Below are 27,187 nucleotides of genomic sequence, written 5' to 3' on the forward strand. Positions count from 1 at the left end.
CTTTTTTAAAAGATTTTGTTTTTCATTTTTTTTTTTGAAAATGCCAGAAAACAGCTGATAAATTTATGTTTACATACGAGAATGCCGTATCAAATAGAGCGCTCCCTAAATGAAAAATTTACATATGAGTTGCCAAATCATTTTGATAGATGAAAATTTTTATAGTGGTCACACTATGTGTACAACATTCGCAGGTAGAAAATTTGACATCTCATACGACATTGATAGATGGTGTAAACAACCCTTAACAGCCCTTAAACTTCTCCTAATACAAAAGATTAACGCCGACAACAAATTCAATTTCCATATCCCTATTACTGCCGTCGACAATTTTCAGTATGGCTCGGTTCTCTGCATCGTGTGTGTTACATTAAGTAAAACAAGGAAAAAAACTAAGAAAAATATAAAAACAACAAGTGCAAATAGTTGATAAATGTGAATTAAATACATAATTTAACAAAATCCCATCGCAATATTTATGAAAACAAGTCGATTTTGTGTTGTGCAAAATTAAAAAAATAGATTTTACTTTATTTGGGTAAACGACACAGTCAAAAGAAAAGTCTCTTCATTTTTTGTGTGTTTTGTGTATGTGTGCGTACATCGTCCGTGCCGTGGTTGGAAAGAAATAACGAGAAACAAAGAAAGAAGAATTTCGGCATATAAAATAAAAATCAAAATAAGAAAACTAGAAAAAAAAAACAACAGCAATCAATTTAATATCCAATTATTTTTTGTGTTAATTTGTAGTGTGGAGAGGTGAATTTTGTAAATGTTATACTAAACCAAAAACCAAATAAATTAAATGCATGCGATATTTGTGTATATTTTCCTTTATTTTGTATTTGTTGCTAGTGTGTGTATGTTGATTTTCCAATTGCATTTGTGTTGTCCCCATAAGATTTTTTGTTTGTTTGTCACGTCTCGTCGTTCGTTTGCCTTGTTTTGTTTGTGTTTTTTCTTTTGTTTGTTACCCCACATAAAAATACAACACTGTCCTCTTAACAAAGAATAACAGAGAATTGCAAAAATGGCACAAAATTATAGAGAGAGTGAGTGAGAGAAAGAGTTTCGAATTAGAAAAAGTGGGGTTATGTTGAAATATTTTGTTTTTAAAGTGGAGCCGAATAAAAGTTTATCAACGGCGTTGAAAGTGTTTACAAACTACACATTTATAAAGTAGAAGATATCTACATTGGCGCCAATAATTTATATGACAAGAGCTATAACTTCTTCAAGGTGCGAACGTCATGCAATGTTTTTAATGCCTGTGTTGCACATTTGAAATGGAGATGCATTTTTTTCGTTCAACGAAATGGCGCCTACAATTATTGGAACAAGTGTAGTTTACGGGCACCTCTCGGCTTGGGTTGAAATTTTTATCGTAGGTGGTTCTTCGTGCGCTGATCCCAAGATATGGGTCTTGACTGGTCGCAAATGTCTTACTTTATCACCATTATGTTGGTTGGGGGCCCCTTGGATCAGAAAATTTGTATCATGGGTTATCCTTGTTATCCTGATCACAACGATGTTTAATTTTTCATTTACATCTCGAGATATGGGTCTTGACATTTTTCTTCCTAAGATACAAAATATACAGAACAGAAAATCTATGTACCTGCCAAAATTTTAGCGGCATAAGTTGAATATACGGACTGGATTCGGATCGAAAGTGGAAAGGTTTAAATCCCTGGTCGAAGGCCTGCTATATATGAAAAAAACTCGATTTAAACTAAACTTATCGTCAAAAACCAAGGAATTTTTTGAGAGCCTATATCTCGGGAAGTATGGACTTCCTGCCCATGATATATATATTGGCGTGATCAGCACTGCAAGCCCTATCTGTCGATCCGAATCCAGTCCAAACATTCAAGGATAAACGAAGAACTATCGGCATAAATTGATTTTACGAACACCTGGCAGAAAAATATGAAATTTTTACCATGGGTATATCTTCTCGTCCAGATTACAAAAGTATAAAGCTTTTCGGGGGGAAGTCCATACTTTCCGAGATATTGGCCTCTGAAGTTCCGAAAATTGCATTGTTTGCGTGAAACAAATTTACAATTTAAAAGAAAATTTTGTTTCGGTGCCCGAGATTTGCACCTGTCCTTAGGAGAAAGTTCTAAAACCCCGGCCGAAGGCCGGCTACTTAGAAAAAATTTACAATTTAAAAAAATAAGATTTTTCCGCCAGCAGTTCGTAAAATCAGTTTGTTCCGAACTATCTTAGTCCAAAGATTTTTAATGTAGCTTTCTACAAATTTCTTTCCAAAATCTAAAGCTCTAGATAACACCTCCAGCGGCGAATTTTTCTAAAAGAATAATCTGAAAAAAGACTTCCTCCTAAAAGTGGCTAACCTGTTTCCAATTTTTTGTATGGATCCTTTATAATATTACATATCTAAGCTTTTTCCACATTATTCAAACCAATCTACCAAAGTAGACAAATGGGATCCAAAGGTATCGTCGTGTGCTCAGCTCATCCTGTTTCACTATGTCGAACGAAAATGAAAAAGAAAGAAAAACTACTTAATTCGTGCATGATTTTCAAATTTTGCAGTTGTTTCGAAGCAAAAACAAAGTCAATATTACCATGAAAAGCACCCCATTTACTCCTATTTTTTTGCGATTTTCTTAGGCCTAAGATTCACCCAGCCCGTCCATAAAATACACGAAAAATAAGCGTAAATGGGGTGAACAAAATGCTTGAGGCTTGAAGTGAGAGGTGAAGTGTGTCTCAGAACACGCCCGTATGTGTTTTTCGTTCGCATTCATTTTCTTTCGATATAGTGAAACATGTCCTTCGTCCTCATTTTGCCAAGTCGCCACCAATCACTGCAATTGGCACACAAAGTATTAAAAGAACTGTAAAATAAGTATAGATTTGATTCATTATCTTGGTAATAAATGCTAGTATAAACGTACTTTTAGCAGAGTTTTACTCTAAAAGAGCAATGATCTTGCAAAGAAACCATAGAAATTCTTTTGTTTATAAAGCAACTTTTTTAAATAAAGGCAAAAGTATTTATTACCAGATACCAAAAACTTTTTTCTGGGCATCAATACATCAAACCCTTATGTTTTTTCGTTCTTCGTTAGCATTCATTTTCTTTCGATATAGTGAAACATGCCCTAAGTCCTCATTTTGCAAAGACGTCACCAGTCACTGCAATTGGCGTACAATGTATTAAAAGAACTGTAAAATAAGTATAGATTTGATTCATTATCTTGGTAATAAATGCTCGTACAAACGTACTTTTAGCAGAGTTAAACTCTAATAGCAATGCTCTTGCAAAGAAACCACAGAAATTCTCTTGTTTATAAAGCAACTTTTTTAAATAAAGGCAAAAGTATCTATTATAAGATACCAAAACCTTTTTTCTGGGCTTCAATACATCAATCCCTTCCTAATTTGTTACTATTTCTGACATTCTATAAAATTCCTTCAATATTCTTCATAAAAAATCCTTCACTTTTTTATCCTGCCAAACCATCACACAATTTACACGGTGTTTTTAACGCCGTTAAATTTCTTGTATCATCGACGGCATTCTGTCATATCAATGTAGTGGTCATTAAAAGCTCTCCGTTGTTTTACATTTACTTGGCTCCATACTGTGTGTGTCTGGTCTCTGGGAGAAGAAGCGGAGAAAATTGCAGAAATTTAACAAAAATAAACAAAATAAATCAATTGTACAATACAAAACATAACGTAAATAATCAAAATTATTATCAACCGGATAATATCAATAAGAATAAAGTGAAAAAAGCGCCAAAATTGTTATTAAGAAGAAAAGTAAAAGACAAAAAGAAAACTCTGCTGCTTCCCTTTTTGGTTTTTTTTGTGTGTGCTGGACGGACGAATACCTTACCGTTGTGTGTCGTTTTCTCTTTTTTTTTTATTCGCGGACATATTGTTTTCCATTTTGCCTGCCGAAAAAATAAAACAAAAAAAAAAAGTTTTTAAAAGATTTTGCTAACAAACCTCTTCAATAAATTCAAGAGGCGATTAATGTAAATTAATTAATAACAATAAGTGTTTCGTGTGATTATCACTCACTGTGTATGTCGTCAGAGTCTGTTGTTGTTTGTATAAAGTGTAATAAAGAACATTTCGTTTTGTTAAATCTAGTTTAGCGCCAATAAGAGAATGTTGTGGCCTAATTCTTTATTATTTATTGTTGTTGTTTTTGTTTTTATATCGAAAAAAAGTTTTAACATGTCGGCGGCTTAACATATCTACATATTTACGGAGTTGTGGATGATTCCCTTTGTATATACATTTTGTTGTTTGCCCTTTACGTATGTTGCTGTTCCTCCTTAACCCTTTTCGTCCTAAAATAAGTAATAAAACATATGGTAAATGTGCACTATATTTGAATGGCATGGAAAAAAATTAACCTTAAACAAAAAGCAGCTATAGTTAATTATTAACATTTTAGTGACAATATGATTTTTGGATATACTTACCGTGTTTCAAGTGCTAACAAAATAACAATTGGAACATGTTGAAAATGACGATTTGTAAAAGACAAATATAGTCCCGGTGTTTTGTTAGGTTAGATTTAGAATGATACATTTGTTTTCATATTTTACTTTGTCGCAAGAATTGCGTATGTTTGGCTAGTCCCATTTATTGCATTTATATCTTTGTATACCTATCTAATTCCAGCTAAGTATAGTGTCCATTTTAAGGAAGGGCTCCGCTATCTTCATGTAAGTTTCTCTGGAATTAAAAATTTGCTTAAAGCTTAGTTTCAATCAGATACAGGACAAGGATTTTTAATTCGATCTAGAGGTTCCCGTTTATAGCTTACGTGATTGGGTGGAGTATGCCCGTCCACAGATTTTGGCAGTGATGCTTATGGCGATAACACCCAAGCAGATACTGACTGCATAAAGAACATCTTATTGTGCTGATGTTCCACTCTTCATGAAAATGGTTTACTGGGGCCATGAGGAGGAACCCTATTACAGTCTTCAGGGCGGCATTGTGACTGGTTTTAATGTTCTTTTCCTGCATAGCACAACATTTGCATAAGAAACTGGCACCGTATAGCTTACCAGAAATAGACCAAGACCCCAAGTGCTGTGTCTGGCAGCGACTAGAAGATAATGCTCCTACTTCTGCAAATAACAGTTGTTTGCGCGAACGACTTGAACATTAAACCCAATATGTTGGGATATTTATTGGTCGAAATCAAAACATGATCGAAAAATATGCTAAGGGGGAGCCTCATTCCACAAGTCCAAGTAGTAGATTCCTCAGATGGAGTAAGTGCACAAGCCAGCTATGCAGACTCTCAACCTACCACATCGACAATAATGCATACCCTCCGTCCGGAGGGAATGCATTATTTCCAAATTCCACAAACGACTGGTGTTACGCATATATTTGATTATCCAATCCCGTCTGGATGTAAGTCTCCTGTATATCCTCGAACAGCATGGCAATATTGACAGTATTAAAGGCCCTTAATCAGGCCCTCAGTACAGTATGCATACTTAGCTGGCCCATTACAGAACATTTGTTCTATAAGCCGAACTAAGCAAAGATATCCAATTCTCTCTGTTTACTGCTTCGCTTTCTGGAATACCGCGCCTTTTCATCCCTTCATCCACTTTTTTGCTCCATCTAAGCTTAGGACTGTCAATTCTGCGTGCACCGCCATGTGGCACGTATTTATACGCCTTTTTAGCGGGTTCATCATCGCTCATGATATGGCCTAGCCAACGCAATCGTTGCATCTCGATACGTTTATCTATACTGATGTCGTTGTATAGCAGATACAGCTCGTGGTTTCTACGACGTTGATATACACCTTCAACGCAGATTGATCCATAGATCTTTCGAATTATTTTTCTCTCAAATACACCAAGCACTGCCTTGTCTGCTTGCGCAAGTACTCAGGCTTCGGAACCACACATCAGCACGGGTAGTATCAGTCCTTTACTTTACTCTTTACTACCTCAAAATTATAGGAACCAACGTCAACAGTTGGCCCGATCTCTATGGACGGATTGCGCGTCGACGCGATTAACTTGGTTTTTTCGCCAGACCCACTTTAGCAGATTACCTTTCGATTTTTGCAAAGGTGTCAGTTACTTACTTGACCAATCGACCCATGATGCCATTGTTTTCGGCTAAAGCAAGTAACAAATGGCTGTTCGTGTATATTGTTCCACTTCTTTTGACCTTCGTGTCTCGTATGACCTCCAGCAGGATGTTGAAAAGATCAGAATGTATTGCTACAATATGCATTGCTAACGATAAATGTCAAATACACAAGTTCGGGTGCATCAAGTTTCTCAAGCATTACCAATGTAATTATATGCTGACCCAACGCCTCGGATGACATCTGCAACATCTGAGACTTCAGCTGAGAGGTGTAGCACACTCCTCTTCAGCCCATCACTCACTCTCGTGGTGCTCTATAAACTGCCGGCTAAAATAACACGTGCACATCTTCGAATTTATCAGTAGGGTTTTATCATCCTTCCCTCTGTAATGTTGGCCACATTTCCTGAGTATTTCAGCCATGTAAAACTTCACAACAAGTGGTGTCTTAAGACACGGACTCGGACTCGGCGATAAACAGTAGGTCCCATATCATTCAGCTAATGTAAATCGGGTGCACTCATTGATATGGAGAAGTCTCCCTTGTCCTATCTGGGTTGTTTGTGGAACAATTATTATTATAGTATCAATGTTGCATTGCTTCAGGTGACCTGGCCAGCTTTTTCGCTTGCGCTCGCCTATTAGCCTGCTGACCCTTATCACCCTTATTTGCTAGTTGTTGTTGTAACAGTGTCTGTAAGTTCATTCTACAGCTTAATCTGGTTCTGGGTCTATCTCCAGTTTTAGGGTTGTGGTTGATTCGGTCGGATCTACTTGAGTTAGTTGAGTAGGTTTGGCAGGGTAATTGAAAAGGTGCAGTTTGTAGTGCGGGCATGTGTCTGGTTAGATGTTTTGCACGGTGTCATCGATCCTTGACTTATAGGTATTTAGACGGCTGCACCATCCCGAGCGTAGTAGAGACAAAACTACTCTGGTTTGTCGTGGCAGCTGACGCTCTTCAGCTGTGGTAGATGGGGTATGTTCTCCGAGGACAGCATTCATACGATAGATATTTATGGGATTTGCGACTACATCCGTATGAAAGCTTTTCAAACCGACTTGGACCTGCTGGACCTCTCTTTCTAGATCATAAAGATCACCTATTCCAGCGTTGCCCAAGATTTTCCATCATTATTTTAGTATGTGTGTATTGATGAAGAAAACAATCACTTGATGTATATCGTTTGTTTTTATTCAAGCACACTGTAAGTGAGAGAGAGAAGCAAATGCAAAAACAACTCAGTGGGCGCCCTCACTATACTGTCTTTGCAACGAAGCGCGTCCCTGACTTATTCTGACAGGTCTCAATATTTTTCCATCGCGTTGCACCTATGGCGTTATATGTAGTCGACAAGGTTTCTTTATCTGCACCCCAAGTGCTGCCGAGTAGGGACTTGAGAACTTTGTTCCTACCACTTAGCTTTTTGTAGATAACTGTGTCAAGCGCGGACGACGTGAACATGCTGTCGAATGTAACCCCTAGAATTTTGGAGTAGTTTGTGGTCGGAATTCTGCTACCATCGACCATGACATTCACTTCTGTTCTCACCACTGCCGTCCATGTGGTGAACAGAGTAGCCTTAGATTTAGTGGCGGATATTTGCATATTCCTCGCGTGCAAAAAGTTGGCAAGATCAGCCAAATAGGAGCCTTTCAGGGAAGGTACCTGACGCCCCGATCGTACAATCATTCGCATACGTTACAATCTCGATGACGTCTGGAGGGGGTGGAATGCAGGAGAGGTAGAGTTTAAACAGTTCTTGAGATATGACCCTATCTTGGGGAACTCACTGTTTCATTCTACGGGGGTTGGACTTTTTGCTCCTGAAGTCCACGTTCGACTGGCTTCCACTCATATTATTGATTATCCAGCGTTTCAGACATGGCTGGAGGGTTGTCTGCTTAATGTCCTTAAGCAGCGGGGAGTGCTTGTGAGCATCAAAGGCTTTTGATAAGTCAAATGCCACCATCACTGTTCTATCACACGGCTTGCTCTGGTTGAGTTCTCGACTAATAAGTGAGGGGATGGCGGCGCTGTTGTCGTGCTGTGCTGCTTACGGACCCCATGCATGTATAGCTATTTCTGACGTTGGGGAAGAATAAAGCATCAAGGGTATTTGCTACGATAGACAAATGCGAAATCGGTCTGTATAATTCACCTTTTCTGGCATCCTTGCCTGGCTTTACCCATTTTCCAGATTTCGTGAACGATTTGGGTTGCTATCGACAGGTTGAGAACATTGGTGACATAATCGACTCCCGGCTCATCCAGCTGTTTCAGCATTAAAATGGAGATTCAATCAGGACCCAACGCTTTGGATGCCTTACGGGTTGCCAGGCAACGTCATTTGTCAGACAAGGTGACTGGTGTCTGGCGAACTATGAAACTCTCCTGTAATTTTGGTAAGGGCGTTCTCATTGACCGTGCAAAACGTAGAGCTATCAATCTGTCGACTGATTCTGTCGACTGATTCTTTTTTACTAGTTCTGAATTTAATCAACCCTAAATTATTTGTACAGATTCTTTTACTAAGTTTAGGCCAGTTCATCTTCAACTCCGTAAATTTGTTGATCCGATACAAACGAATACTTTCTGAAACATTAACTTACAACAAGACCTTCTCTTTGTTCATTGACACCAGACTAGACAATTTTATAATAAACTCGGCAAAGATACTACAACTGAATGCAACCAGGTTTGTTGCCCCCACACACTTATTATATATAACTCACTATAGAGATTTGTAATATGATATAGTTTAGTTTTTGCTTAGCTCAGCTTTTATCTGTCTGCTTCTGAAAAACATCAAAATTAATAACAATTGTAAATACAAACACAACTACCAACTTTTGGATTAGTAGATGTTGCTTCTGTTGCTTAAATTATCATTTCTCGTATTGTTTATTTTTATTTTCTTTTCTTCCTTGCTTCCATTATCCTTTTCTGTACAAAAGTTCACATTGTTGCTTCCATCCATAGTACCTAGCTGTATTATTTGTTCCAAGTTTGTTATACTAATGACTCCTTGACTTGTTGTTGTTTTTGTGTATGCTTTGTAAGTTGTTCGTCTTCTTTGTTTATGTTTTGTAGTTTATTTGAAACCTATTGTTTTTCGTTCACATTCATTTATTCCTTTCTCATTGTCCTTGTTATCCCTTTCTTTGTTCTTTTTGCATTGGCTCTGTCAATTTTCATTCGGAGTGAACCAAAATATTGAATGGAATACCATAGTGTCGTCAGACAGATGACCAGCAGCAGTTCGACATAACCACCACATCGACATTGTTATTGTTGTTCTTGTTTTCATATGCGGTTAATATATTTCTTTGGTTTCATAAAATTGCTTTCTGTTTTGTGGTTAACCACTCGAAAGGACAAACAAGGAAAGTTTTCTTTGGCTTTTTGTAATGACGTCATGACAGAAATCAACGTCACCACCACCACCACACAATTCGTATTGGTTTGAGGGAGGTCAAAAAGGTTGTATCGTCTTTGTTACGGCTATGTAAAGCGGATTTTTAGATGGAGAAAGCTACAAAAGTATGAAAACTGAGAAAATATAGTTTGCAACTCATTTGTTATGGGCAACATTTAATTATAATATTTACTAGTTTATGACATGGGGGAGATGGCGACCACTGTGGCAATACATATGTTGGGGTCCATTAGGATTTTGCTTTGGAGGGCTTAATGCTTTTTGATGGGTTATAGGAGTGTAGATTACATTCATACATAGATGGGATAATTTCTGCTATTGAACCCGAAAGGAAAAAAGACTTCCAAGTGCCTGTGTTGTTTGCGTTGTACCAATTTACGCAACGTTGTGAGATGACTGACTTCATTTGAGTTTCACATCGATGTTTTGGCCTTCCTCTTTTGTGTATGCCGCGTCAGGGCCATCATATTTTAAACATTCTATACCATATGACACACAGACAGCTGCGTCTGTCTTTAATCAAAACGACAGAAGGAGGAGAGGCTGGAACTAGACGGAAAACTATAAACACTTTAGAAGGCCTTGGGAAACAACTGAAGTAACTCTGCCCTGAAAATCATACAATATGAACAACGAAAAAAAAAACACACGACCCTCAGTCTCCGGTCGAACGAGGGTGCTACTTCTACATGTTTATAAATTATTGTATGATCACTTATATCCGATTAAGGGATTTGCCAAATAAGAAGAAGATGCAGTATGGATAGATTTTACCCACATGGACTGCGTGGATCACCATGTGGCGAATAATGTGGCCAAACTATGATCAACGTGTCTGATTAACAATTACTAGCGTTCTGTAGAGGAACTATCTTAATAATTTTTCAGTCTCCGGAAACTATGAATGTGGCTAACGGCAAGTATCCGAGTCCTGATTCATTCAGCTGCTTTAAAATCACAATTAAAATTCAGTCAGGTCCAAGGGTAACGGATTTTTCGATTAACATTCGTTGTTGTTGTAGCAGCGTATAAACCTACGTAGTAGGATAGGTTCGATGCTGGGTTGGTAGCCGCTTGCCGAAACACTATGGTGCTAACTTTTGTCACTTCATCCGTCGTTATTGGGAGCATACAAACTGCTTGCTTATATAACCTGCGCGTACAATAGAATTCCTATAATTCGTTTTTCCAGGATTCGATAGCATCATTGCCACCCGAAACAACAAAAGGTTGGTGAATACACTAAAACCTTGCTAAAGGACTTTTCCATGATAAAGGAAAATATACCTATCCATTATATGGTGATTAGGATTTCTCTCACGGTAACAACCGAGTAAGTACTGAAACGAAAGCATGCCATTTCGTTGGGGTGTACTGGAAGAATCCTTGTCTCCTCATATAGATGGTTCACTGGAGGCATGAGGTGGCACCCTGTTGCAGTTCCCATGTCGGCGGCATTCTGACAGGTCTCAATATTTTTATGCCCTCAGCATTTATGCTAGCGAGGGTATATACACTTTCATACGGACAAAATGTGCCTCATCGAAATAATGGTTTTAGACCCCAAGTATGTTTGGACGAAATGTGTTTCAGACAATTTGGAGTTGATTTAGCCATGTCCGTCCGACTTTCTGGCTGGAGCTCACGATAACTCTCGAATGGATCAACCGATTCGGTCCAAAATTTGGCTGATGAGTTATATCGGTCCACTAATTCCGGCCAAAATGTTCGGAAAATTTGTGCGCACGATAACTCTTGAAGGGAGTAACCGATTTGGTCCACTCCTTCGGGTACCTCCCACACAAATTTTCGGATAAGTTCAGTTTAGGACCTGCTGTCGAATCGCTTCGATTTTTGTTGTAACAACTTGTATTCACTGCCTCCCATACGACGGTACAAGTTTCATCAGGGGCAAGTCCATACTTCCTGAGAAAATGTCCTGAAAGGTGCACAAAAACCCAATGAGACCGTCTGTAGTGGTTGAAGCGCAAGATAGCTCTCGAACGGATCTGCCGATCCTGTCCAAATTTTAGCTTTCGTAATATTTTGTTCAAACTTAGTATAAGTTCGAAGATATACCATACCGGTCCACTCCTTCAGTTACCTCCCCCACAAAAATTCGAAAATGTTCGGAAAAATTGTGTGCACGATAACTTTGATGTTAGTGACCGATTTGATCAATACTTTACACATCCTAATATATCTACCAGATATAAATCAGGTTCAAATATGGACTATATTTGTCCACTCCTTCATGTACCTCCCACACAAAATTTCGGATAAATTCACTTTAAGACCTGCTCTCGAATCAGTTTGATTTTTGTTGAAGCAACTTCCAATCGCTGCCTCAATTACGACGGTAATAGTTTTTTCAGGGGCAAGTCCATACTTTTTGATAAAACAGTCCGAAATGTGTAAACAATTCCTATGGCACCATATGTAGTGGCTGGAGAGCACTATAACTCTCGAACTGATCAACCGATTTGGTCCAAAATTTGGTCTTCGTCATATTTTGTCCAAACTTAGTTTCAGTCCGAATTGGCGCGACTTTGGATCTTTTAATATTTTATCCAAATTTAGTTTAATTTCTAAAATGGCCCATATCGGTCCTCTCCATACGGTACCTCCCGCAAAAAAGTTCAACATTTGTGTCTAAGTGCAGTTTAGGATCTGTTTGAAGATCCTTCGGAAATGTATACCAATGCTGTTCGTTGTGGTCCTGTTTAAAGCGATATTATGTTTTTCGTGGACAAGTCCATGCTTCCTGGTATACTGGTTCAAAAGATATACGAAGGCCCACTGAATTGACCAGAGGGCGCGATATCTATCGAAATGATATTACTCCCAAAATAAGATTCACTTCCATAATGGACTATGTTCGGCAAGTTCAAATGTCACGCATGATGAGGGTATATCTTTGTCGGCAAAGCCGACTGATACTCTTTTGCGTGTTCCATCGCATTTCACTTATATGTATATCACGGACCCTACTGTTGCCGCATAGCTTACAACAAACCGACCTATAGCGTTATGTGTCGTTGTTGCTGTAACAGTGTTTATTATGTTTGTATGTTCGTTCTTCTGTTCAATCTGGCTCTGGGTCTATATCCAGTTCTACGACAGAGGCTGCGTCGATGGATGTAGCCACAGATCCACTGGAGTTAGATGAAAAGGTTTGGCGGGGCAGTTAAAAAGGTGCTTTGTGTCGTGCGGGCCCATGCCGCATACTGGACAGATGTCTTGCACGGCGCGATCGATTTCCGCCCAATAAGAATTTATCCCGAGCGTAGCTGAGCCAAAACTACTCTGGTTTGTCGTGGCAGCTGACGCTCCTCATCTGCGATAGATGGGGATGTACTCTGTGTGTATGTTATTTAAACCTGCTTCATATGTCTGTTGATCTAGGGGTTCTCTCCTGTATCGGTCCCTCTAGAACGTGGAAATCATTCCTGATGTGCCTGAATGTGTCGGGCCTACCCACCAGATGGTGATTGGGATGGCTCTCACGGTAACACCCAAGCAAGTACTGCAACGAAAACATCCCATTGTGTTGCTGTATTGAAAGAATCTTTGCGTCCTCATGTAGATGATCGGTCCAATGAAGACTTGAGGAGGCACCCTGTTGCTGTTCTCAGAGCGGCACTCTGACAGGTTTGAATCTTTTTACAATTCGTATCACATAACCCCGGGGACCAAACTGGAGCCGCATAGCTTACCACAGACCTACCTATCGCGTTATATGTGGTCATATTCCTCGCGTGGAAAAAGGTGGTAAGATCGGTTAAATAGGAGAACAGTCTCTCACAGATGTCATCAGGGAAGGTACCTGACGCCAGAATCGTAACGATCTCGATGCCGTCTGGAGGGGACGGAATACAGGAGAGGTAGAGGTTCCGGAGATATCACCCCACCATAGGGAACTTCCTGTTTCACTCTACGGGGTTTGGACTTCTTGTTCCTGAATTCCACGTACGACTGGCGTACACACATATAATTGACTATTCAACGTTTCAAGCTTGGCCGGAGGGTTGTCTGCTCAATGTCCTCAAACAGCGTGGAGTGCCTAACTGTGTCTTTGCTACGGGCGACAAAAGCGAAATAGGCCTGTACGATTCACTTTTGCTGGTACCCTTGCCTGTCTTCAGTAGCGGGACCCCCTGCCCATTTTCCAGACTTCGGGAACAATGAGGTAAGATATTCCACTCTCGGCTCATCCAGCTGCTTCAGCATCACCATGGAGATTCCTTGGATGATTTAGCTATCCTGATGGCATTCGCAACATCATCCGTGGTAAAAAATTGTGGTTCATCCTCGGCAGGAAGAGATCCAAACCGACGTAGTACTCTTCTCTTCGCTCTGTCACTCGCGGGGGTTATCGACGATCTTTCGATTAAAATAAGTTGCGCACCTCTTTGGATTAGCGTAACGTCGCCCAATGTGACTGAAGTCCTATCTTCCTTCTTCCAGTGTTCGAGAGTGAATTAACCGTTGCGCGCAGTTCCTACCGGCTCCAATGTTGCAACTCTTCACTCATTTAACCGCTTGTTCCGTTTATGCTCACCGACCAACCTCTTAACTTCCAGTGTCAGCTCCCAGAATCTGCGATCATTGGGGGTGGCTCAACAAAGCTCATCACGTTCATTTGCTAATCTCGCCGCCTCTGCTGGGTAGTTAGGTCTCACTTCGGGTATTCGACCAGTAGGTATATAGCGAGCTGTTGCAGCAGTGCTGATGTATCGGAACGTTCTTTCTGCTACCCGAACATTAGAAGGGTTGGGTAGATCTCTGAAGCGGTGATTAGTGAACTCTCTAAAACTAGGCCAATTATTTTTCCCATGATTGATGAAAGTGCGGAGTTCAGGGGTGATGAAATCGGATGGTCTGCTTATGGAGACAACTATGGGGGATGGTGTGATCCAAGAGAAATGACGGGCTGCCAGGCAACGTCATTTGTCAGACCAGGTGAAACGACGGTTATGTCTGGCGAACTGTGACACTCTCCTCTAATTCTGGTAGAGGCGTCCTCATTGACCGTGCAAAACGTAGAGCTATCAATCTGCTCAGCCAACGCTGTACCCCTCTGGTCGTTTCAGAGAACCGAATGCCACAAATCATGATATGCATTAAAGTCCACCAAGACCAGATCGTTATGACCTACCAAAAGAGGTCCAAAGGTTGGCTTGTAACCTGAAATACAGTTATTTACCGACGGGATGTATACGTTCAGCAACTCTACCTTGGCAGTTATACACCATACATTCCAGTTACGGATCATTAGGTTCCGGTCCAAGGGAGATAGGTCTGTATTGAACAGACTGGTGCAATATGAAATCTAATCCCCTACCCCCACTTTTGGTGCGATCCTTCCTCAGTACGTTGTAACCACCACAACGCTGTAAGCTGCAGTTGTTGTTGTTGTAGCCCCTGCAGGTTTTCCGCGTATGTATGTTCGAGGGAAGAAAGAAAATAACGAGAAAGAAAGAAAAATGTATAGTTAAAACTAAGACATTTTACATATCCACATCCAATCCAAGGAATATTGCTGCTTGGATTGGATGTGTCCAAAACGATTCAGGTTTCAGTGTTGTGGGTTTTTGTGGGCACATGAAAAGATGCCTAGTGATGGGCGGAGACTGTCCACAATCTGCGCACTCGTTTTGTATTTCAGGATTTGGGAGGCATAGGTAACTATTTAGGTACCTCGATAGTCCAGACCTGAGCTGTGCTAGAATGCATCTGGTCTCTCGTGGTAGCTTAGTTTCCTCTTCGCTGATTGGAGGAGGACACTATAGGTGTATGCATCTATAGCTTCTTGTACAACATTTGTGTACACCCTCATTGGGTGTGTTCCGTGGGGGAAGGGTGCGCCTGTCCCTCCTGAAGTCCCACCTGATTGGTGTGTCCCCTTTCTGAGGGGGGATTTATTAATGTGAGGTGAGTTGGGTGGTTTGGGGAGAGACACTTCAGTTGGTGTTGTTTTGTGAGGAGTTTTGAATGTCTTTTGACATTCAGCATCTGGCATTCATGATGCAGATGGTCTTCGGGCGTTTTAGAGTGACATCCCGTTGCCAGTCTGAGGGCAGTGTTTTGTGTTATTTGGAGGTTATCTCACAGAGTGTCACTAATATTGGGGGTCCAGGCTGGGGTTGTTACAAAGGTTTCTTTTTCTTTACCCCATGTGCTTCCAGCTAAGGCTTTGAGGATTTTGTTTCGGCCACCTACCTTTTTTGCCGTTAGTTCTGAGTGTTTACTGAACTGGAAAGTATTGTCGAAGGTAACTCCCAAGATTTTGGGGTATTTGACAGTAGGTATGGTACTGCCGTTGATATTTATTTTTATTGTTGTATTTACCTCTTTTGTCCAGGTTGTGAACAACGTAACGGAGGATTTGGGAGCTGAAAGTTTTAGATATCGACTTTCGAAGAAGTTTGAAAGGAGAGGGAGATACTCATTTAGTAGACGTAGGACTGTCATCCGGCCAAGTAGTTTGCCATCCATCTCTTGAACGAATTTGGGAGAGTTGTCTCTTTGATATCATTCAGGAGTGTGGAGTGGCAGAGCGTCTCAGCTATGGCTGCTGTTATTTCGCAGAGGGCTGTGGTCGTGCTGCTTCCCGCACGGAAAAGATGTTGGTGCTCCGCGAGTTGGAGGTGTGGGAGTAACTTGGGAGAAGTATGGCTTCCAGGATTTTTATCACCGGAGATAGCAGGGTGATTGGCCTGTATGACGGTCTTAGGTTAGGTTAGGTTTGGAGATGTGCAGCCACTAACTTGTGACTGCGTCACTCGGAGACCTTCCGGTCCATTGTGATCATCCAGTAGAAAAAAGAGGGAAATGCTGTAAAGAAAACAGGAGGTGGGAAAGAGAGGAGAGAGGGAAGAAATAAAAAGAGGAAGTTATTTAAAAGTAAAAAACAAATAAATTACAAGAAAGTTTAAGAGGGGAGGAATAGTTTTAGAGAAGGAAAAACGTTTTATTTTGATAGTAGGCAGAATAATAGAAACATCATTTACGCGTTCAGGTTGCGCTGTCCCAGCCACTTCAGATTTTTGATGATGTTGTAGATCACAGCAGGTTCCATAGTCGAGTAGAAAGTTAGACACGGTGGGAAGTGAACACCTACTAACCTACGTCTACGAGCTAGGGCTGGACAACGACACAAGCGGTGCTCGATCGTCTCCAACTCCTCCTCATCCTCACAGATGATGGACGATCCTAAGTGTGAGGGCTTCCCAGGTTTAGATGGGGATAATTTTGCCTATTTTCCACATATCTGGTATCTAAAGGGAGTTTATGCAGATATTGAAGGAGTGGGCTAGGAAGAAAATGCCTTTGGGACCGATGTGCTTTAGCGTTGTGGTGGCCAGAACGTCCGGACCGATGGCCGTCGAGCTTTTAGCAGTTTTGATGGGGTTTGCAACATCTTTTTCGGTTATTTGGATGGGTGGCGTGTGTGGCTTTAATGGCGGGAAGTGACGTTTCAACTTCCTGCGCGTGTTATTTCTGTCTGTGGGGTGTTCTACGAATTGACGACAAAAGGAGGAGGAGGTTTTCCCATGGCTTTTGGGAGTTTTGCTATCAAAACTAACTGCTATTTTGTCGTTTCTCCTTGGATTGGAGAGGTTTTTTATCCTAGACCATAGTCTTATGGTGCCCAAGTCGGATTCTTCCAAGTGTTTCCTCCATCTGTCCCTTTTATGGTTTGCTACGAGTAACACTTATCCAAAAATATTGTCTTAGGACTCATATCATTGAGCTAATATGAATCGGGGTGCAATTATTGATATGAGAGAAGTCTCCCTTGTCCCATTTATGAATATACATACCCTTTAACCCATTATTCTTAAGGGTCTCAAAGGTGACCTGGTATTGGATATTCCATTCAAAATTTGAAAAGTCAAAAGACTCATAAGATGCTAAGACGTTAGATAGTCATTGCATTCTTTCGTAAGCAGGTAAACGTTTTTACCTGGAGAAACCCTTTTTATCATTCTGTATGCACTGTTCCGGTACTTCCACATAAATTCTATGAAATTCTAAGAGAATATTTTTTATAGATTTAGGCAGAGGTACATTTTGTTCGCCCAACCCACGTTTTGTCCTACTTTATAACAATTTTTCTTTTTTATTTCATAGACTGAGGGTATATTTCTGTCGTTAGAACCTATGGACAATCTGTTATCTAATTTCTTTTTCACTTATTTGGCTTGTCATTTCACAAAAATGTATATATTTTTGTTTTTAAGTAGAGTATTTATTTAGTAGTTTTGTAGTAAAAAGTTACTTTCGGAAACTTTTTTCTCACTATCTCTCTTCTTACAAATGTAGTTTATTTCTTCCCTTTTATTAATTGTTTATAAACAAAACTCCCTATCTTTCTAAATTTGAATTATTATATTAGATTTTTTAAATTATTTTCTATTATAAAGTCCCTTCCTTGTTTTATTTTACTTTTCCCAGTTATCTTCATACACACACAATCAACAAAGGAATCAATCATCACCAATAATATCACTACAATCACCATCAACAGTATCATCATTACCATAATCATCATCATCATCACACCATCTAACACAAGCATAATTTCTTTATTTCAACAACATTCCCGCGCTTTAATTTTGACAAATAAATAAAACAAAGCTTGAAAACGAACCAAAAAAACAGACGAACCGAACAAGAAACCAAAGAACCATTTAACAACAACAATTACCACATAAAACAAGGACTAGCTGCAATACATTCTATTTTGTACTACTACAAACCAATCTCTCACCAATCAACCAACCAAACAATCATCCGAACAACAAACAAATATTTGTTATTCCCAATTAAAAAAATATTAATCAATCAACCAATACTTTATTAATATTCTTTGCAGAGACGCTTATCATCAGGCGGTTATTATGAAAGGTTATAATTTATTACAAATCAATATCAATTCTATATATCTGTACCAAACAACTATAATATGTATTTATATGAATATGTAAAATAATTGCAGTATTCAGTTTTATTTTCTTTCTTCTTATTTCAAACCTTTGAAAGCTCTTTAATATGCCTTTTTTAAACATTGTTTTTATTATTGTTATATTTTTATTATTTTCTTTTGATATGTAATAATCGAAACTTAATTCGCTTTTTATTTATTTAAAACGATAATTACGTGCCATTGAAATGCAAAACGGTTTAGAATGATGGTACAATTTTATCGAATACTTTGATAACAACAAAACGGCCAAATATGTCCAAATAATACATATAAAAAAATACATATAAAATTTGTCAACGTTTTCTACATATTTTTAACATTTTAGTAGTTCCACTTTTTCTTTGTAAAATTAGAGGTGATTGCCCCAAGTTCGATATAGAAATCATGCTGTCTGCTGTCAGAAAATTCTTTAAAGCTGCCACCCCACTCTTGTGTATTGTGAAGAATAAAGTTGCATGTGGAGAAGAAGAGAATTATTCTGCATATGGTGCTGAAAAAAGAGATGTGCAAATACTGAAGGGAATTAGGACACATTTGTCTCAACAAAGATCACCTGCAAAGTAGAGATGCTGCAGTGTCTGTATTTCTTCACATATTATGCAGATTTAAGCACGAACGCACTTAACACCAGCCATAGTTGTTCCAATCCGAGGTAATATAAAGTAAATTGTGGAGTTTATGAGTGGCGGCGGTGCAGGTATCCAAGCTCAACAATAACTGCAGCTTTCAATCCCACGGCAGCGGGTTCTCTCGTATCGAATTGACCCGGAACCACACAACTTCAGTGTTCCGGCCAGCTACTGCCACCTCAGTGTACGTTAGACTGGTTTTAACTCAAAGGGATAATCGATGTCGGATATTTTTACCCGGCACACCTCTAATGTGTTTAGTTTTGTCAGATTTTATGATTGCCAAAGTTTGAACACAATCGGAATATGTTAACAAGTGCCACTGGGGTTGTGCGCAAACTTTGACAATCTTAAAATCTAACAAAACTAAACACTTTAGGGGGGTGCCGCATAAAAAAATTAGACATCGATTTTTTAAAACCACTCTAGTGTACATATGTTGTATGTGCATATTCCGAAATGCCTGCTCCGGATTCTTTTGGTCAGTGCCGGGACGAAGGAAATCCCAGGAGCAATATAAATGTGCTTGGTTTCTCACATCCGCATCTTCGCCCATATACAATCGTCATTGTCAGATTACGAAACTTCCCCGCAGTTCCCCCAACAGCAACCGCACACGCAGCTATTAACACCAGGCGTTGTTGTTCCAATCCCAGAAAATTCATTATTTTTGCAATTTAATTACAATGGACTCCGAGGTAAGATCGAGGAAATAGTGGACTTCATGAATCCGAAGAAGATCAAGGTCGCGGCGGTGCAGGAAACCAAGCTCAACAACAACTGCAGCTTACAGCGTTTTGATGGTTACAACATACTGAGGCAGGATCGCATCAGAAGTGGAGGTGGCGGATTAGCTTTCCTATTGCACCAGTCTGCTCAATACATACCTATCTCGCTTGAGCCTGACTCTAATGATCCGTACGTAGCAGTCAGGTGTGAAACTGCCGAGTTAGAGTTGCTGAACGTATATATCCCACCGATAAATAGGTGATACAGCTACAGGGAGACCGTTTTTGGTAGGTCATAACCATCTGGTCTTAGTGGACTTTAATGCACATCATGAGTTGTGAATTCGGTCCTCGGAAACGGCCAGAGGAGGGGTATAGTGCTGGCTGAACACATTGATATCTCTATGTTTTGCACGGTCAATGAGGACGCCCCTACCAGAATTAGAGGAGAGTGTTACAGTTCGCCAGACGTAGCCATCCTGTCACCTGGTCTGACAAAAGACGTTAACTGACAACCAGTCGTTTCTCTTATATCTATCCATCTCCCCATAATTGTCTCCATCAGCTGACCGCCCGATTTCATCACCTCTGAACGCCGTACTTTCGTCAATCATGGGAAAGCTGATAAGCCGAGTTTCAAAGAGTTCTCTAATCACCGCTGCACAGATCTGCCCTACCATTATTATGTTCGGGTAGTAAAACGGACGTTCCGAGACATCACCACAGCTGCAGCCGCTCGCCATATACCTGCTGATCGATTACCCGAAATGAGACCAAACTTCCCGGGAGAAGCGATGGGATTAGCAAATGAGTGTGATGAGTTTCGTCGATCCAACCCCTGTCACCCCAGAGTCAGGTAGCTGACACTGAAAGTTAATAGGTTGGTTGGTGGAACAATTGGTTAAATCATTTGAAGAGTTGCAACCTTGGAGCCGCAATAAGTGAATTGTGGGCGACGGTTAAGTAACTCTCGAACCCTGGAAGGAAGGAAGATAGGTCCTCACTCACGTTTGGTGACGTTACACTGTCTGACCCGAAGAGGTGTGCAAGTTATTTCAATCGACAGCTTGCCGAGCACCCCGAGTGTAACGGGCCGAAGAGAAGAGTACTACGTCGCATTAGATATCTTCCTGTCGAGGATGAATCACCACAATTTACAATGGATGATTTTGCTAATGTCAACGGGAACGCTAAATCATCTAAAGCGTTGGGACGTGATGAAATCTCTAAGGTAATGCTGAAATAGATGCATGATCCGGGAGTTGAGTATCTCACGAAAATTTTTAAGCTGTCCTATCAACCGGAAAATGAACAGCCAAGCAATTATGACAGCAAAGGTGAATCATACTGACCGATTTCGCTTTTGTCGCCCGTAGCAGAGACTCTTGAGGCTTGCAGCATGGGTCCCGTAAGCTGCACAGCGCTGCACGCCATTTAAACACATAATAGTCGAGGACTTTGATACTGTCAAGCACTGTACACTGTTTGAGGACTTCAGTCAAGTTTGAAACGTTGGATAGTCAATGATATGTGTTGACGCCTGTCGTACGTGGAATTCTGGAACAAGAAATCTCCCGGACTGTTTAACCTCTAGCTCTTCCGTATTCCGCCACTCCAGACGTCATTGAGATCGTAACGTATGCGGATGATTGTACGATCTTGGCATCAGGTACCTACCATGATGTCATTTGTGAAAGGCTCAACTCTTATATGCAAATATCCGTCACTAAATCTACGACCACTCTGTTCGCCACATGGACGGCACGGAGGTGAGAAGAGAGTTAAATGTCATGGCCGATGGTAGCAAAATTCTGGCCACAAACTGGCTTGGGTGTTACCGTGAGAGCCATCCAAATCACCATCTTGTGGATAGGCCCGACACACTCAGGTAAATCAAGAGGATATTCACGTTCTAGAGGATTGGACCTATTTCTCTAGAATGTGAATATAAGGCCATAAGAAAATATAGTGTGAATGAAGTCCACGGAGTACATCCCCCATCTATCGCAGGTGAGCGTCAGCTGCCACGACAAACCAGATTAGTTTTGGCTCAACTGCGCTCGGGATATTGCCGTCGCCCAAATTCTTAAAGGGCAAATATCGATAGCACCGTACAAAACATCTGCCCAGCATGCGGCTTGGGCCCGCACAACACACTGCACCCCCAGTGAATTTTTGCTTGTATCCCATCGAAGCAGCAATTTTCCTGGAACTGGAGATAAACCCAGAACCAGATTGAGCAGAAGAACGAACACACACACATACAATAATAAACACTGTTACAACAACAACAGTTATTTTTCGATAAGATCAGGAGTGCGAACAAAGTTCCCAAGTCGCTGGCCGGCAGCACTTGATGAAGTACTGGCAAAAAACCTTGTTGACCTCTTTTAAAGCATACGGCGACAACGGCAAAATATTTAAACTTGCCAGAATGCTGCCCTGAGTACTGCAACAGGGTGCTCCTCATGAGGAGACGAAGGTTTTAACGGTGCATCAACACGTCAGGATGTTGTCAATGCAGTACCTGTTGGATGTTATTGCAGTGAGCATCTAGGTCACATCAGGAGAGATCTTCATGATCTAGAGAGAGAGGTGTAAAGGTATAAACGGCAACCTCTAGATCAACGAGCCTATCGCGCAAGCTTGTATAGCATTGACACTAACACAGTCGCGCAGGCAGTACTTGGGGACCAACCCCCATTCATCGTAGCTGCCAAGGCAAACACGAGTGGTTTTAGTCAAGCTAAGATACGGACAATGCAGCCGCCTGAAATCGTATTGGGCCAGAATTGATGCCACGATACCTAACTCATGCCTGGCATGTGGATTGTTGTGACCACACGACTCGCGGCATTTGTTTAGCTGCCCAGCTAACTCCACGACTTCCTGTCTTCTGATTCTTTATGGATGCAACCAGTCCAAGTTGCAGAATTTTTGAGTCTGGATATAGATTAATCGGAACCTGTTATCTGAAATATTACACGGTCGAACATATTTCCGTTGCAACAACATGATATTTCAGTGATAACTCCACAAGAGTAGATGATGTCACGGACAACCCTGTTTTTGCGCCCTTTCAAAACTTCAGTTTTATGTTTCGAGTATGTCCAGAAAACTTTCTTTATGGAAAAGAGTAAACATTAAGCTACCTTCTGTGTCCACTATGGCAAGTGGAAACTGTTCATATAAAATTTTTAGAAATATGAAGTATAAAATCCCGCTTAAATTGGAAAATTTGTTATTATTCAACCAGAAGCTATTAGATCGTGAATGATGCAGGCGGTTCCTATTCCCTATTACTTTTTATTCAGATTATGTACCCCGATCAAAAATGTCGATCGAAATAATGGTTTTGCACCCCAAGTATGTTTAGATTAACAGTCTGTTTATTGTATGTCGACTGATAGGCTTCTTTTATTCCGAAGTTGAAAAAAAAAACATTTTCCACATGAACAGAAAATGATTTTTTCCACTTCCTTCTAAACCAAAACTTTAGCCCAGTTCTTTATTCTGTCTTTCTACTGCTCAGCAATAATTTTGTACATCCTAATATTTCTTCAAAAGCTAGTTTAAGTTTAAAAACCTAACGGTGAACGTGTTGGTATAGCTCAAATATAACGGTGATTTCCGATTTAACGTAGTTTGAACATTTGAACACAGTTGCAATTCTATTAAGAAGTTTTTTTTTGCACATGTTGGGTTCTCTGTGAAGCCGAAGTCACCTTACTAAAATTCCTTACCTTTATTTGGTGGCTGGGAACTTAATAAGATGGGTAGGCAAGTTTAACTAAAACTGAGTCACTCTGCTTCGTAATAATATAAGGCCATATTAACCCCAAATTTCATGGAAATAATTGTGCCGAGGATGTGCCAAGAACATGATATGAATAAAACGACATACCTTTTCACACAGGTTTAAACTTAATAACCCAGGATATACGGTATTGTATAGCTTGCATTATTGCACAAATACATACAAAGTACATATAAGCTTCTGCTGCACATCCATTAAAAATCATTTAAATCACTCAAAAATCATTTTCTCCGTGTAAAAAAAGCAGTTAATATTTCTATGTGAATGCGCCTGCTGACTACCCCCCACATGCTCATTTTGCACAGTGTATTTTTCTCCAATATGTATTTTTGCTAACCGCTAAATCAATTCTTTGACTAAAAAGAACAAGGTGCATAACAAACTATGTTGCAAGTCAGCTAATAAAAGCTTCAAATACGTTAAGTGTAATCAACATGCAAGCTATGTAATTTCATTAATTTTTTATTATTAAAAAGATACGCTCTCAAACCGCTTTGCATTTCATTGTGTAGCACAACATTTCGAATCATCTTTTTATTTATGTACCTGGTCATAATTATTTTTTTTACCAATTGATTTTCACATCTTCTTTAATCTAATATTTTACTCCTTCTCCTCCTCTTTTATATTAGGCAACCTATATAAAATGTCTCGTAACAAGGACAAATATGAAAGTGCAAATCGTAGACAACAGATCTTTATGTCACCTGAAGATGTGGCTGCTGGCAAAAAATCCAATTGGACAGGCATTGAAATTACAGGTTGGTATAATTGATTTAATTTTTGGGTACATGATTGAAAGATTTAATTTTGTTTTTGTGTTTGATTTGCAGGTTGCGTACGTAACATCAGCCCTTCTCTGTGGGAATTTGAACACTTAACCGCATTATATTTAAATGATAATCATTTATTACGTTTACCCGCCGACATTGGTCTATTGGTAAATTTACGCACATTGGACGTATCAAGTAATAAACTGCGTAGCTTACCTGCAGAATTGGGTGAATTAATTCAATTGAGGTAAGTTGAAAATCTATGTAAGGATATAGAAGCATTCGACTTGCAATTGATTGCCATGACGAATGAATGATTTAAAGGTAGAATTTTCCAATTTGTCAGTTAGTTTTCAAGGCGATAATATGGTTTCCATTGGCGAAAAGGCTTTTAATCTTATTTACTTACTTAGCTGGCCCATTACAGAACATTTGTTCCATAGACCGAACTAAGAAAAGATCTCCAATTCTCTCTATTTGTTGCTTCGCACTCTGGAATACCGCGCCTTGTCATCTCATCATCCACTTGTTTGCGCCATCTATTCTTTGGCCTGCCAATTCTGCGTGCACCGCCATGTAGCTCGAATTTATACGCCTTTTTAGCGGGTTCATCATCGCTCATTCTTATTATATGGCCTAGCCAACGCAATCGCTGCATCTCGATACGTTTAACTATATTGATGTCGTTGTATAGCAGATACAGCTCGTGGTTCATACGACGTCGATATTCACCGTCAACGCAGATCGGTCCGTAGATCTTTCGAAGATTTTTCCTCTCAAACACGCCAAGCACTGCCTTATCTGCTGGCGCAAGTACCCAGGCTTCGGAACCATACATCAGCACGGGTAGTATCAGTGTTTTGTAAAGCGTTATTTTTGTTTGACGAGTTGTGGCTTTGTTTTTAAAGTGCTTACTTAAGCCAAAGTAGCATCTGTTAGCCAATACAATTCTTCTTTTTATTTCACAACTGATGTCGTTTGTTGTGTTTACGGCGGAGCCGAGGTATACAAAGTCTTTTACTACCTCAAAATTATAGGAACCAACTTCAACAGTTGGTCCGATCTCAACGGACGCATTGCGCGTCGACACCATCAGCTTGGTCTTCTCGCCGTTTACCGCCAGACCCACTTTAGCAGATTCTTCTTCGACCTTCATAAAGGTATCGGTTACTTCTTTTACTGATCTTTTACTAATCTAGTCTGTGAAATATGGTGACCCAACATTTATTTCGAAGATCCTAGTGCATTGTTCCGCTCCGGTCCTCGTCTACTATGTGTGAAAAAAATAAAAAAAAAAATAAAAAATCAAATGAAATTGATAAAAGAAGAAATAACATTTATGGCTTAGGTTAGGTTTAAGAATGCGCAGCCCTCTATTAAAATAGGTGACTGCTTCACTCGGAGACCGTTGGTCCATTGTGTTCATCCTGTGTACGCTATTTAAAGATGATGGAGATGATGATTTAAAGATGATGGATGTGTGTTGTGGAGATGATTAAAGATGAAGGAGATGATAGAGTGTTGATGCAGCTTGATGAGATGAGGATGATAGGATAGAGATGATGAGATGATGGTGAGTGTAGGAGATGTTGAGATTGACGCCAAAGAATTATCTGGAAGAGTGAAAAGAGTCTGATTATTAAGGGGTGTTAAGGACCTTTGCCAAGTCATGCTAGATGTCTGGCTGACAGGAAGGTCAGAGTGTCTATCTCATATCTGCCTAGTGTACGGTATCTCCTTGTTTGCAACATGGGGCACCTACAAAGCAAATGTTCGACAGTCACTATCTCCTCCGCATCTTCACATAGTTTGCAGTAGTCAATGCCACTGTCGTCCCATTTTGAAGTTAGGGACCTCACTCTGCAGTGACCTGTTATAAGTCCCACCGCGATTTTCATCCCAACTTATCAAGTGAGAGGAAACGAGTCTCGATAATCGATTGACATCAGATGGAATGATGTTTTGCCGAATATGATGGAGAGCAGTATATTCAATTCAGTTGTCATTACGACGCCCGATAGACTTCATCCTGGCCTTCTCATTCCTTTATAATACGTAGTACATTTTGGGTCTTTTCTTCATACCACGCCAATTATTTTCGGATAATGGACTGTGGAGATAGGCTGCTCTCATGCAGAAAATGAAGAGGAACACTATGGATACTCCGTTTTCAGAACAAATTTATTATGGTGGGTGAATAGATTAACACTTCGCTGTAATCACATCTTGAAATTAGAGATCTGACCATGCAGTGGCCCATAATTAGTCATACAGTAATTTTCATCCCTAACTAATCAAGTGAGAGAAGGGAAATGGTTCTACATTGGGATATCGCAGGACAAATTGCCTTGGATACTCTGCACCCAGGTTACATAAGCCATCAGCGCACACTGGTCGAAACCACTGATCTAGCGGCGCAAAAGTCAAAAACTCAACTATAAAATTGCGAAATATTTTCCATTGTATCGATTACAGATACTTTGCAGGCAAAGATTTTGTTTTTCCGTTTTTGTTGTTGTAAATATTCACTCAGTTATTCACTATCAAATACAAGAGTTTTTGTTGCATCAGATTTTAAAAAATTGTTGCAAAAAATTAACTTCATATTTGTTTAAATGTTAAATAAATTCGTAGCGAAACTGGACAAGATTTATTTTTAATTCATAGCAGATGGTGTGATTTAAATTATAA

General features: G+C 39.9%; 1 protein-coding gene across 25 annotated transcripts in view; it reads left to right on the forward strand.

The window, feature by feature from the left end:
- The first annotated feature begins 311 nt into the window (after positions 1 to 311).
- Positions 312 to 27,187, forward strand: part of twin (CCR4-NOT transcription complex subunit 6-like twin) — a 325,240-nt gene continuing 298,364 nt past the window's right edge. The window contains exons 1-5 of one of the 25 annotated variants that reach the window (XM_073961566.1): positions 336 to 538; positions 8,763 to 8,816; positions 18,439 to 18,470; positions 24,356 to 24,484; positions 24,557 to 24,743. In XM_073961566.1, coding sequence (XP_073817667.1) covers positions 18,464 to 18,470; positions 24,356 to 24,484; positions 24,557 to 24,743 — 323 coding nt within the window. In that variant the 5' untranslated portion in view covers positions 336 to 538; positions 8,763 to 8,816; positions 18,439 to 18,463. Of the gene's footprint in view, positions 760 to 3,567; positions 4,362 to 8,762; positions 8,817 to 18,438; positions 18,471 to 24,355; positions 24,485 to 24,556; positions 24,744 to 27,187 lie in introns of those variants that run through there. The other 24 variants (XM_073961557.1, XM_073961562.1, XM_073961558.1 and 21 more) reach the window with 24 other exon arrangements.

The sequence above is a fragment of the Musca autumnalis genome, unplaced genomic scaffold (genome assembly GCF_047663935.1).
Source record: "Musca autumnalis isolate F117 unplaced genomic scaffold, ASM4766393v1 scaffold_1, whole genome shotgun sequence".
Lineage (NCBI taxonomy): Eukaryota > Metazoa > Arthropoda > Insecta > Diptera > Muscidae > Musca > Musca autumnalis.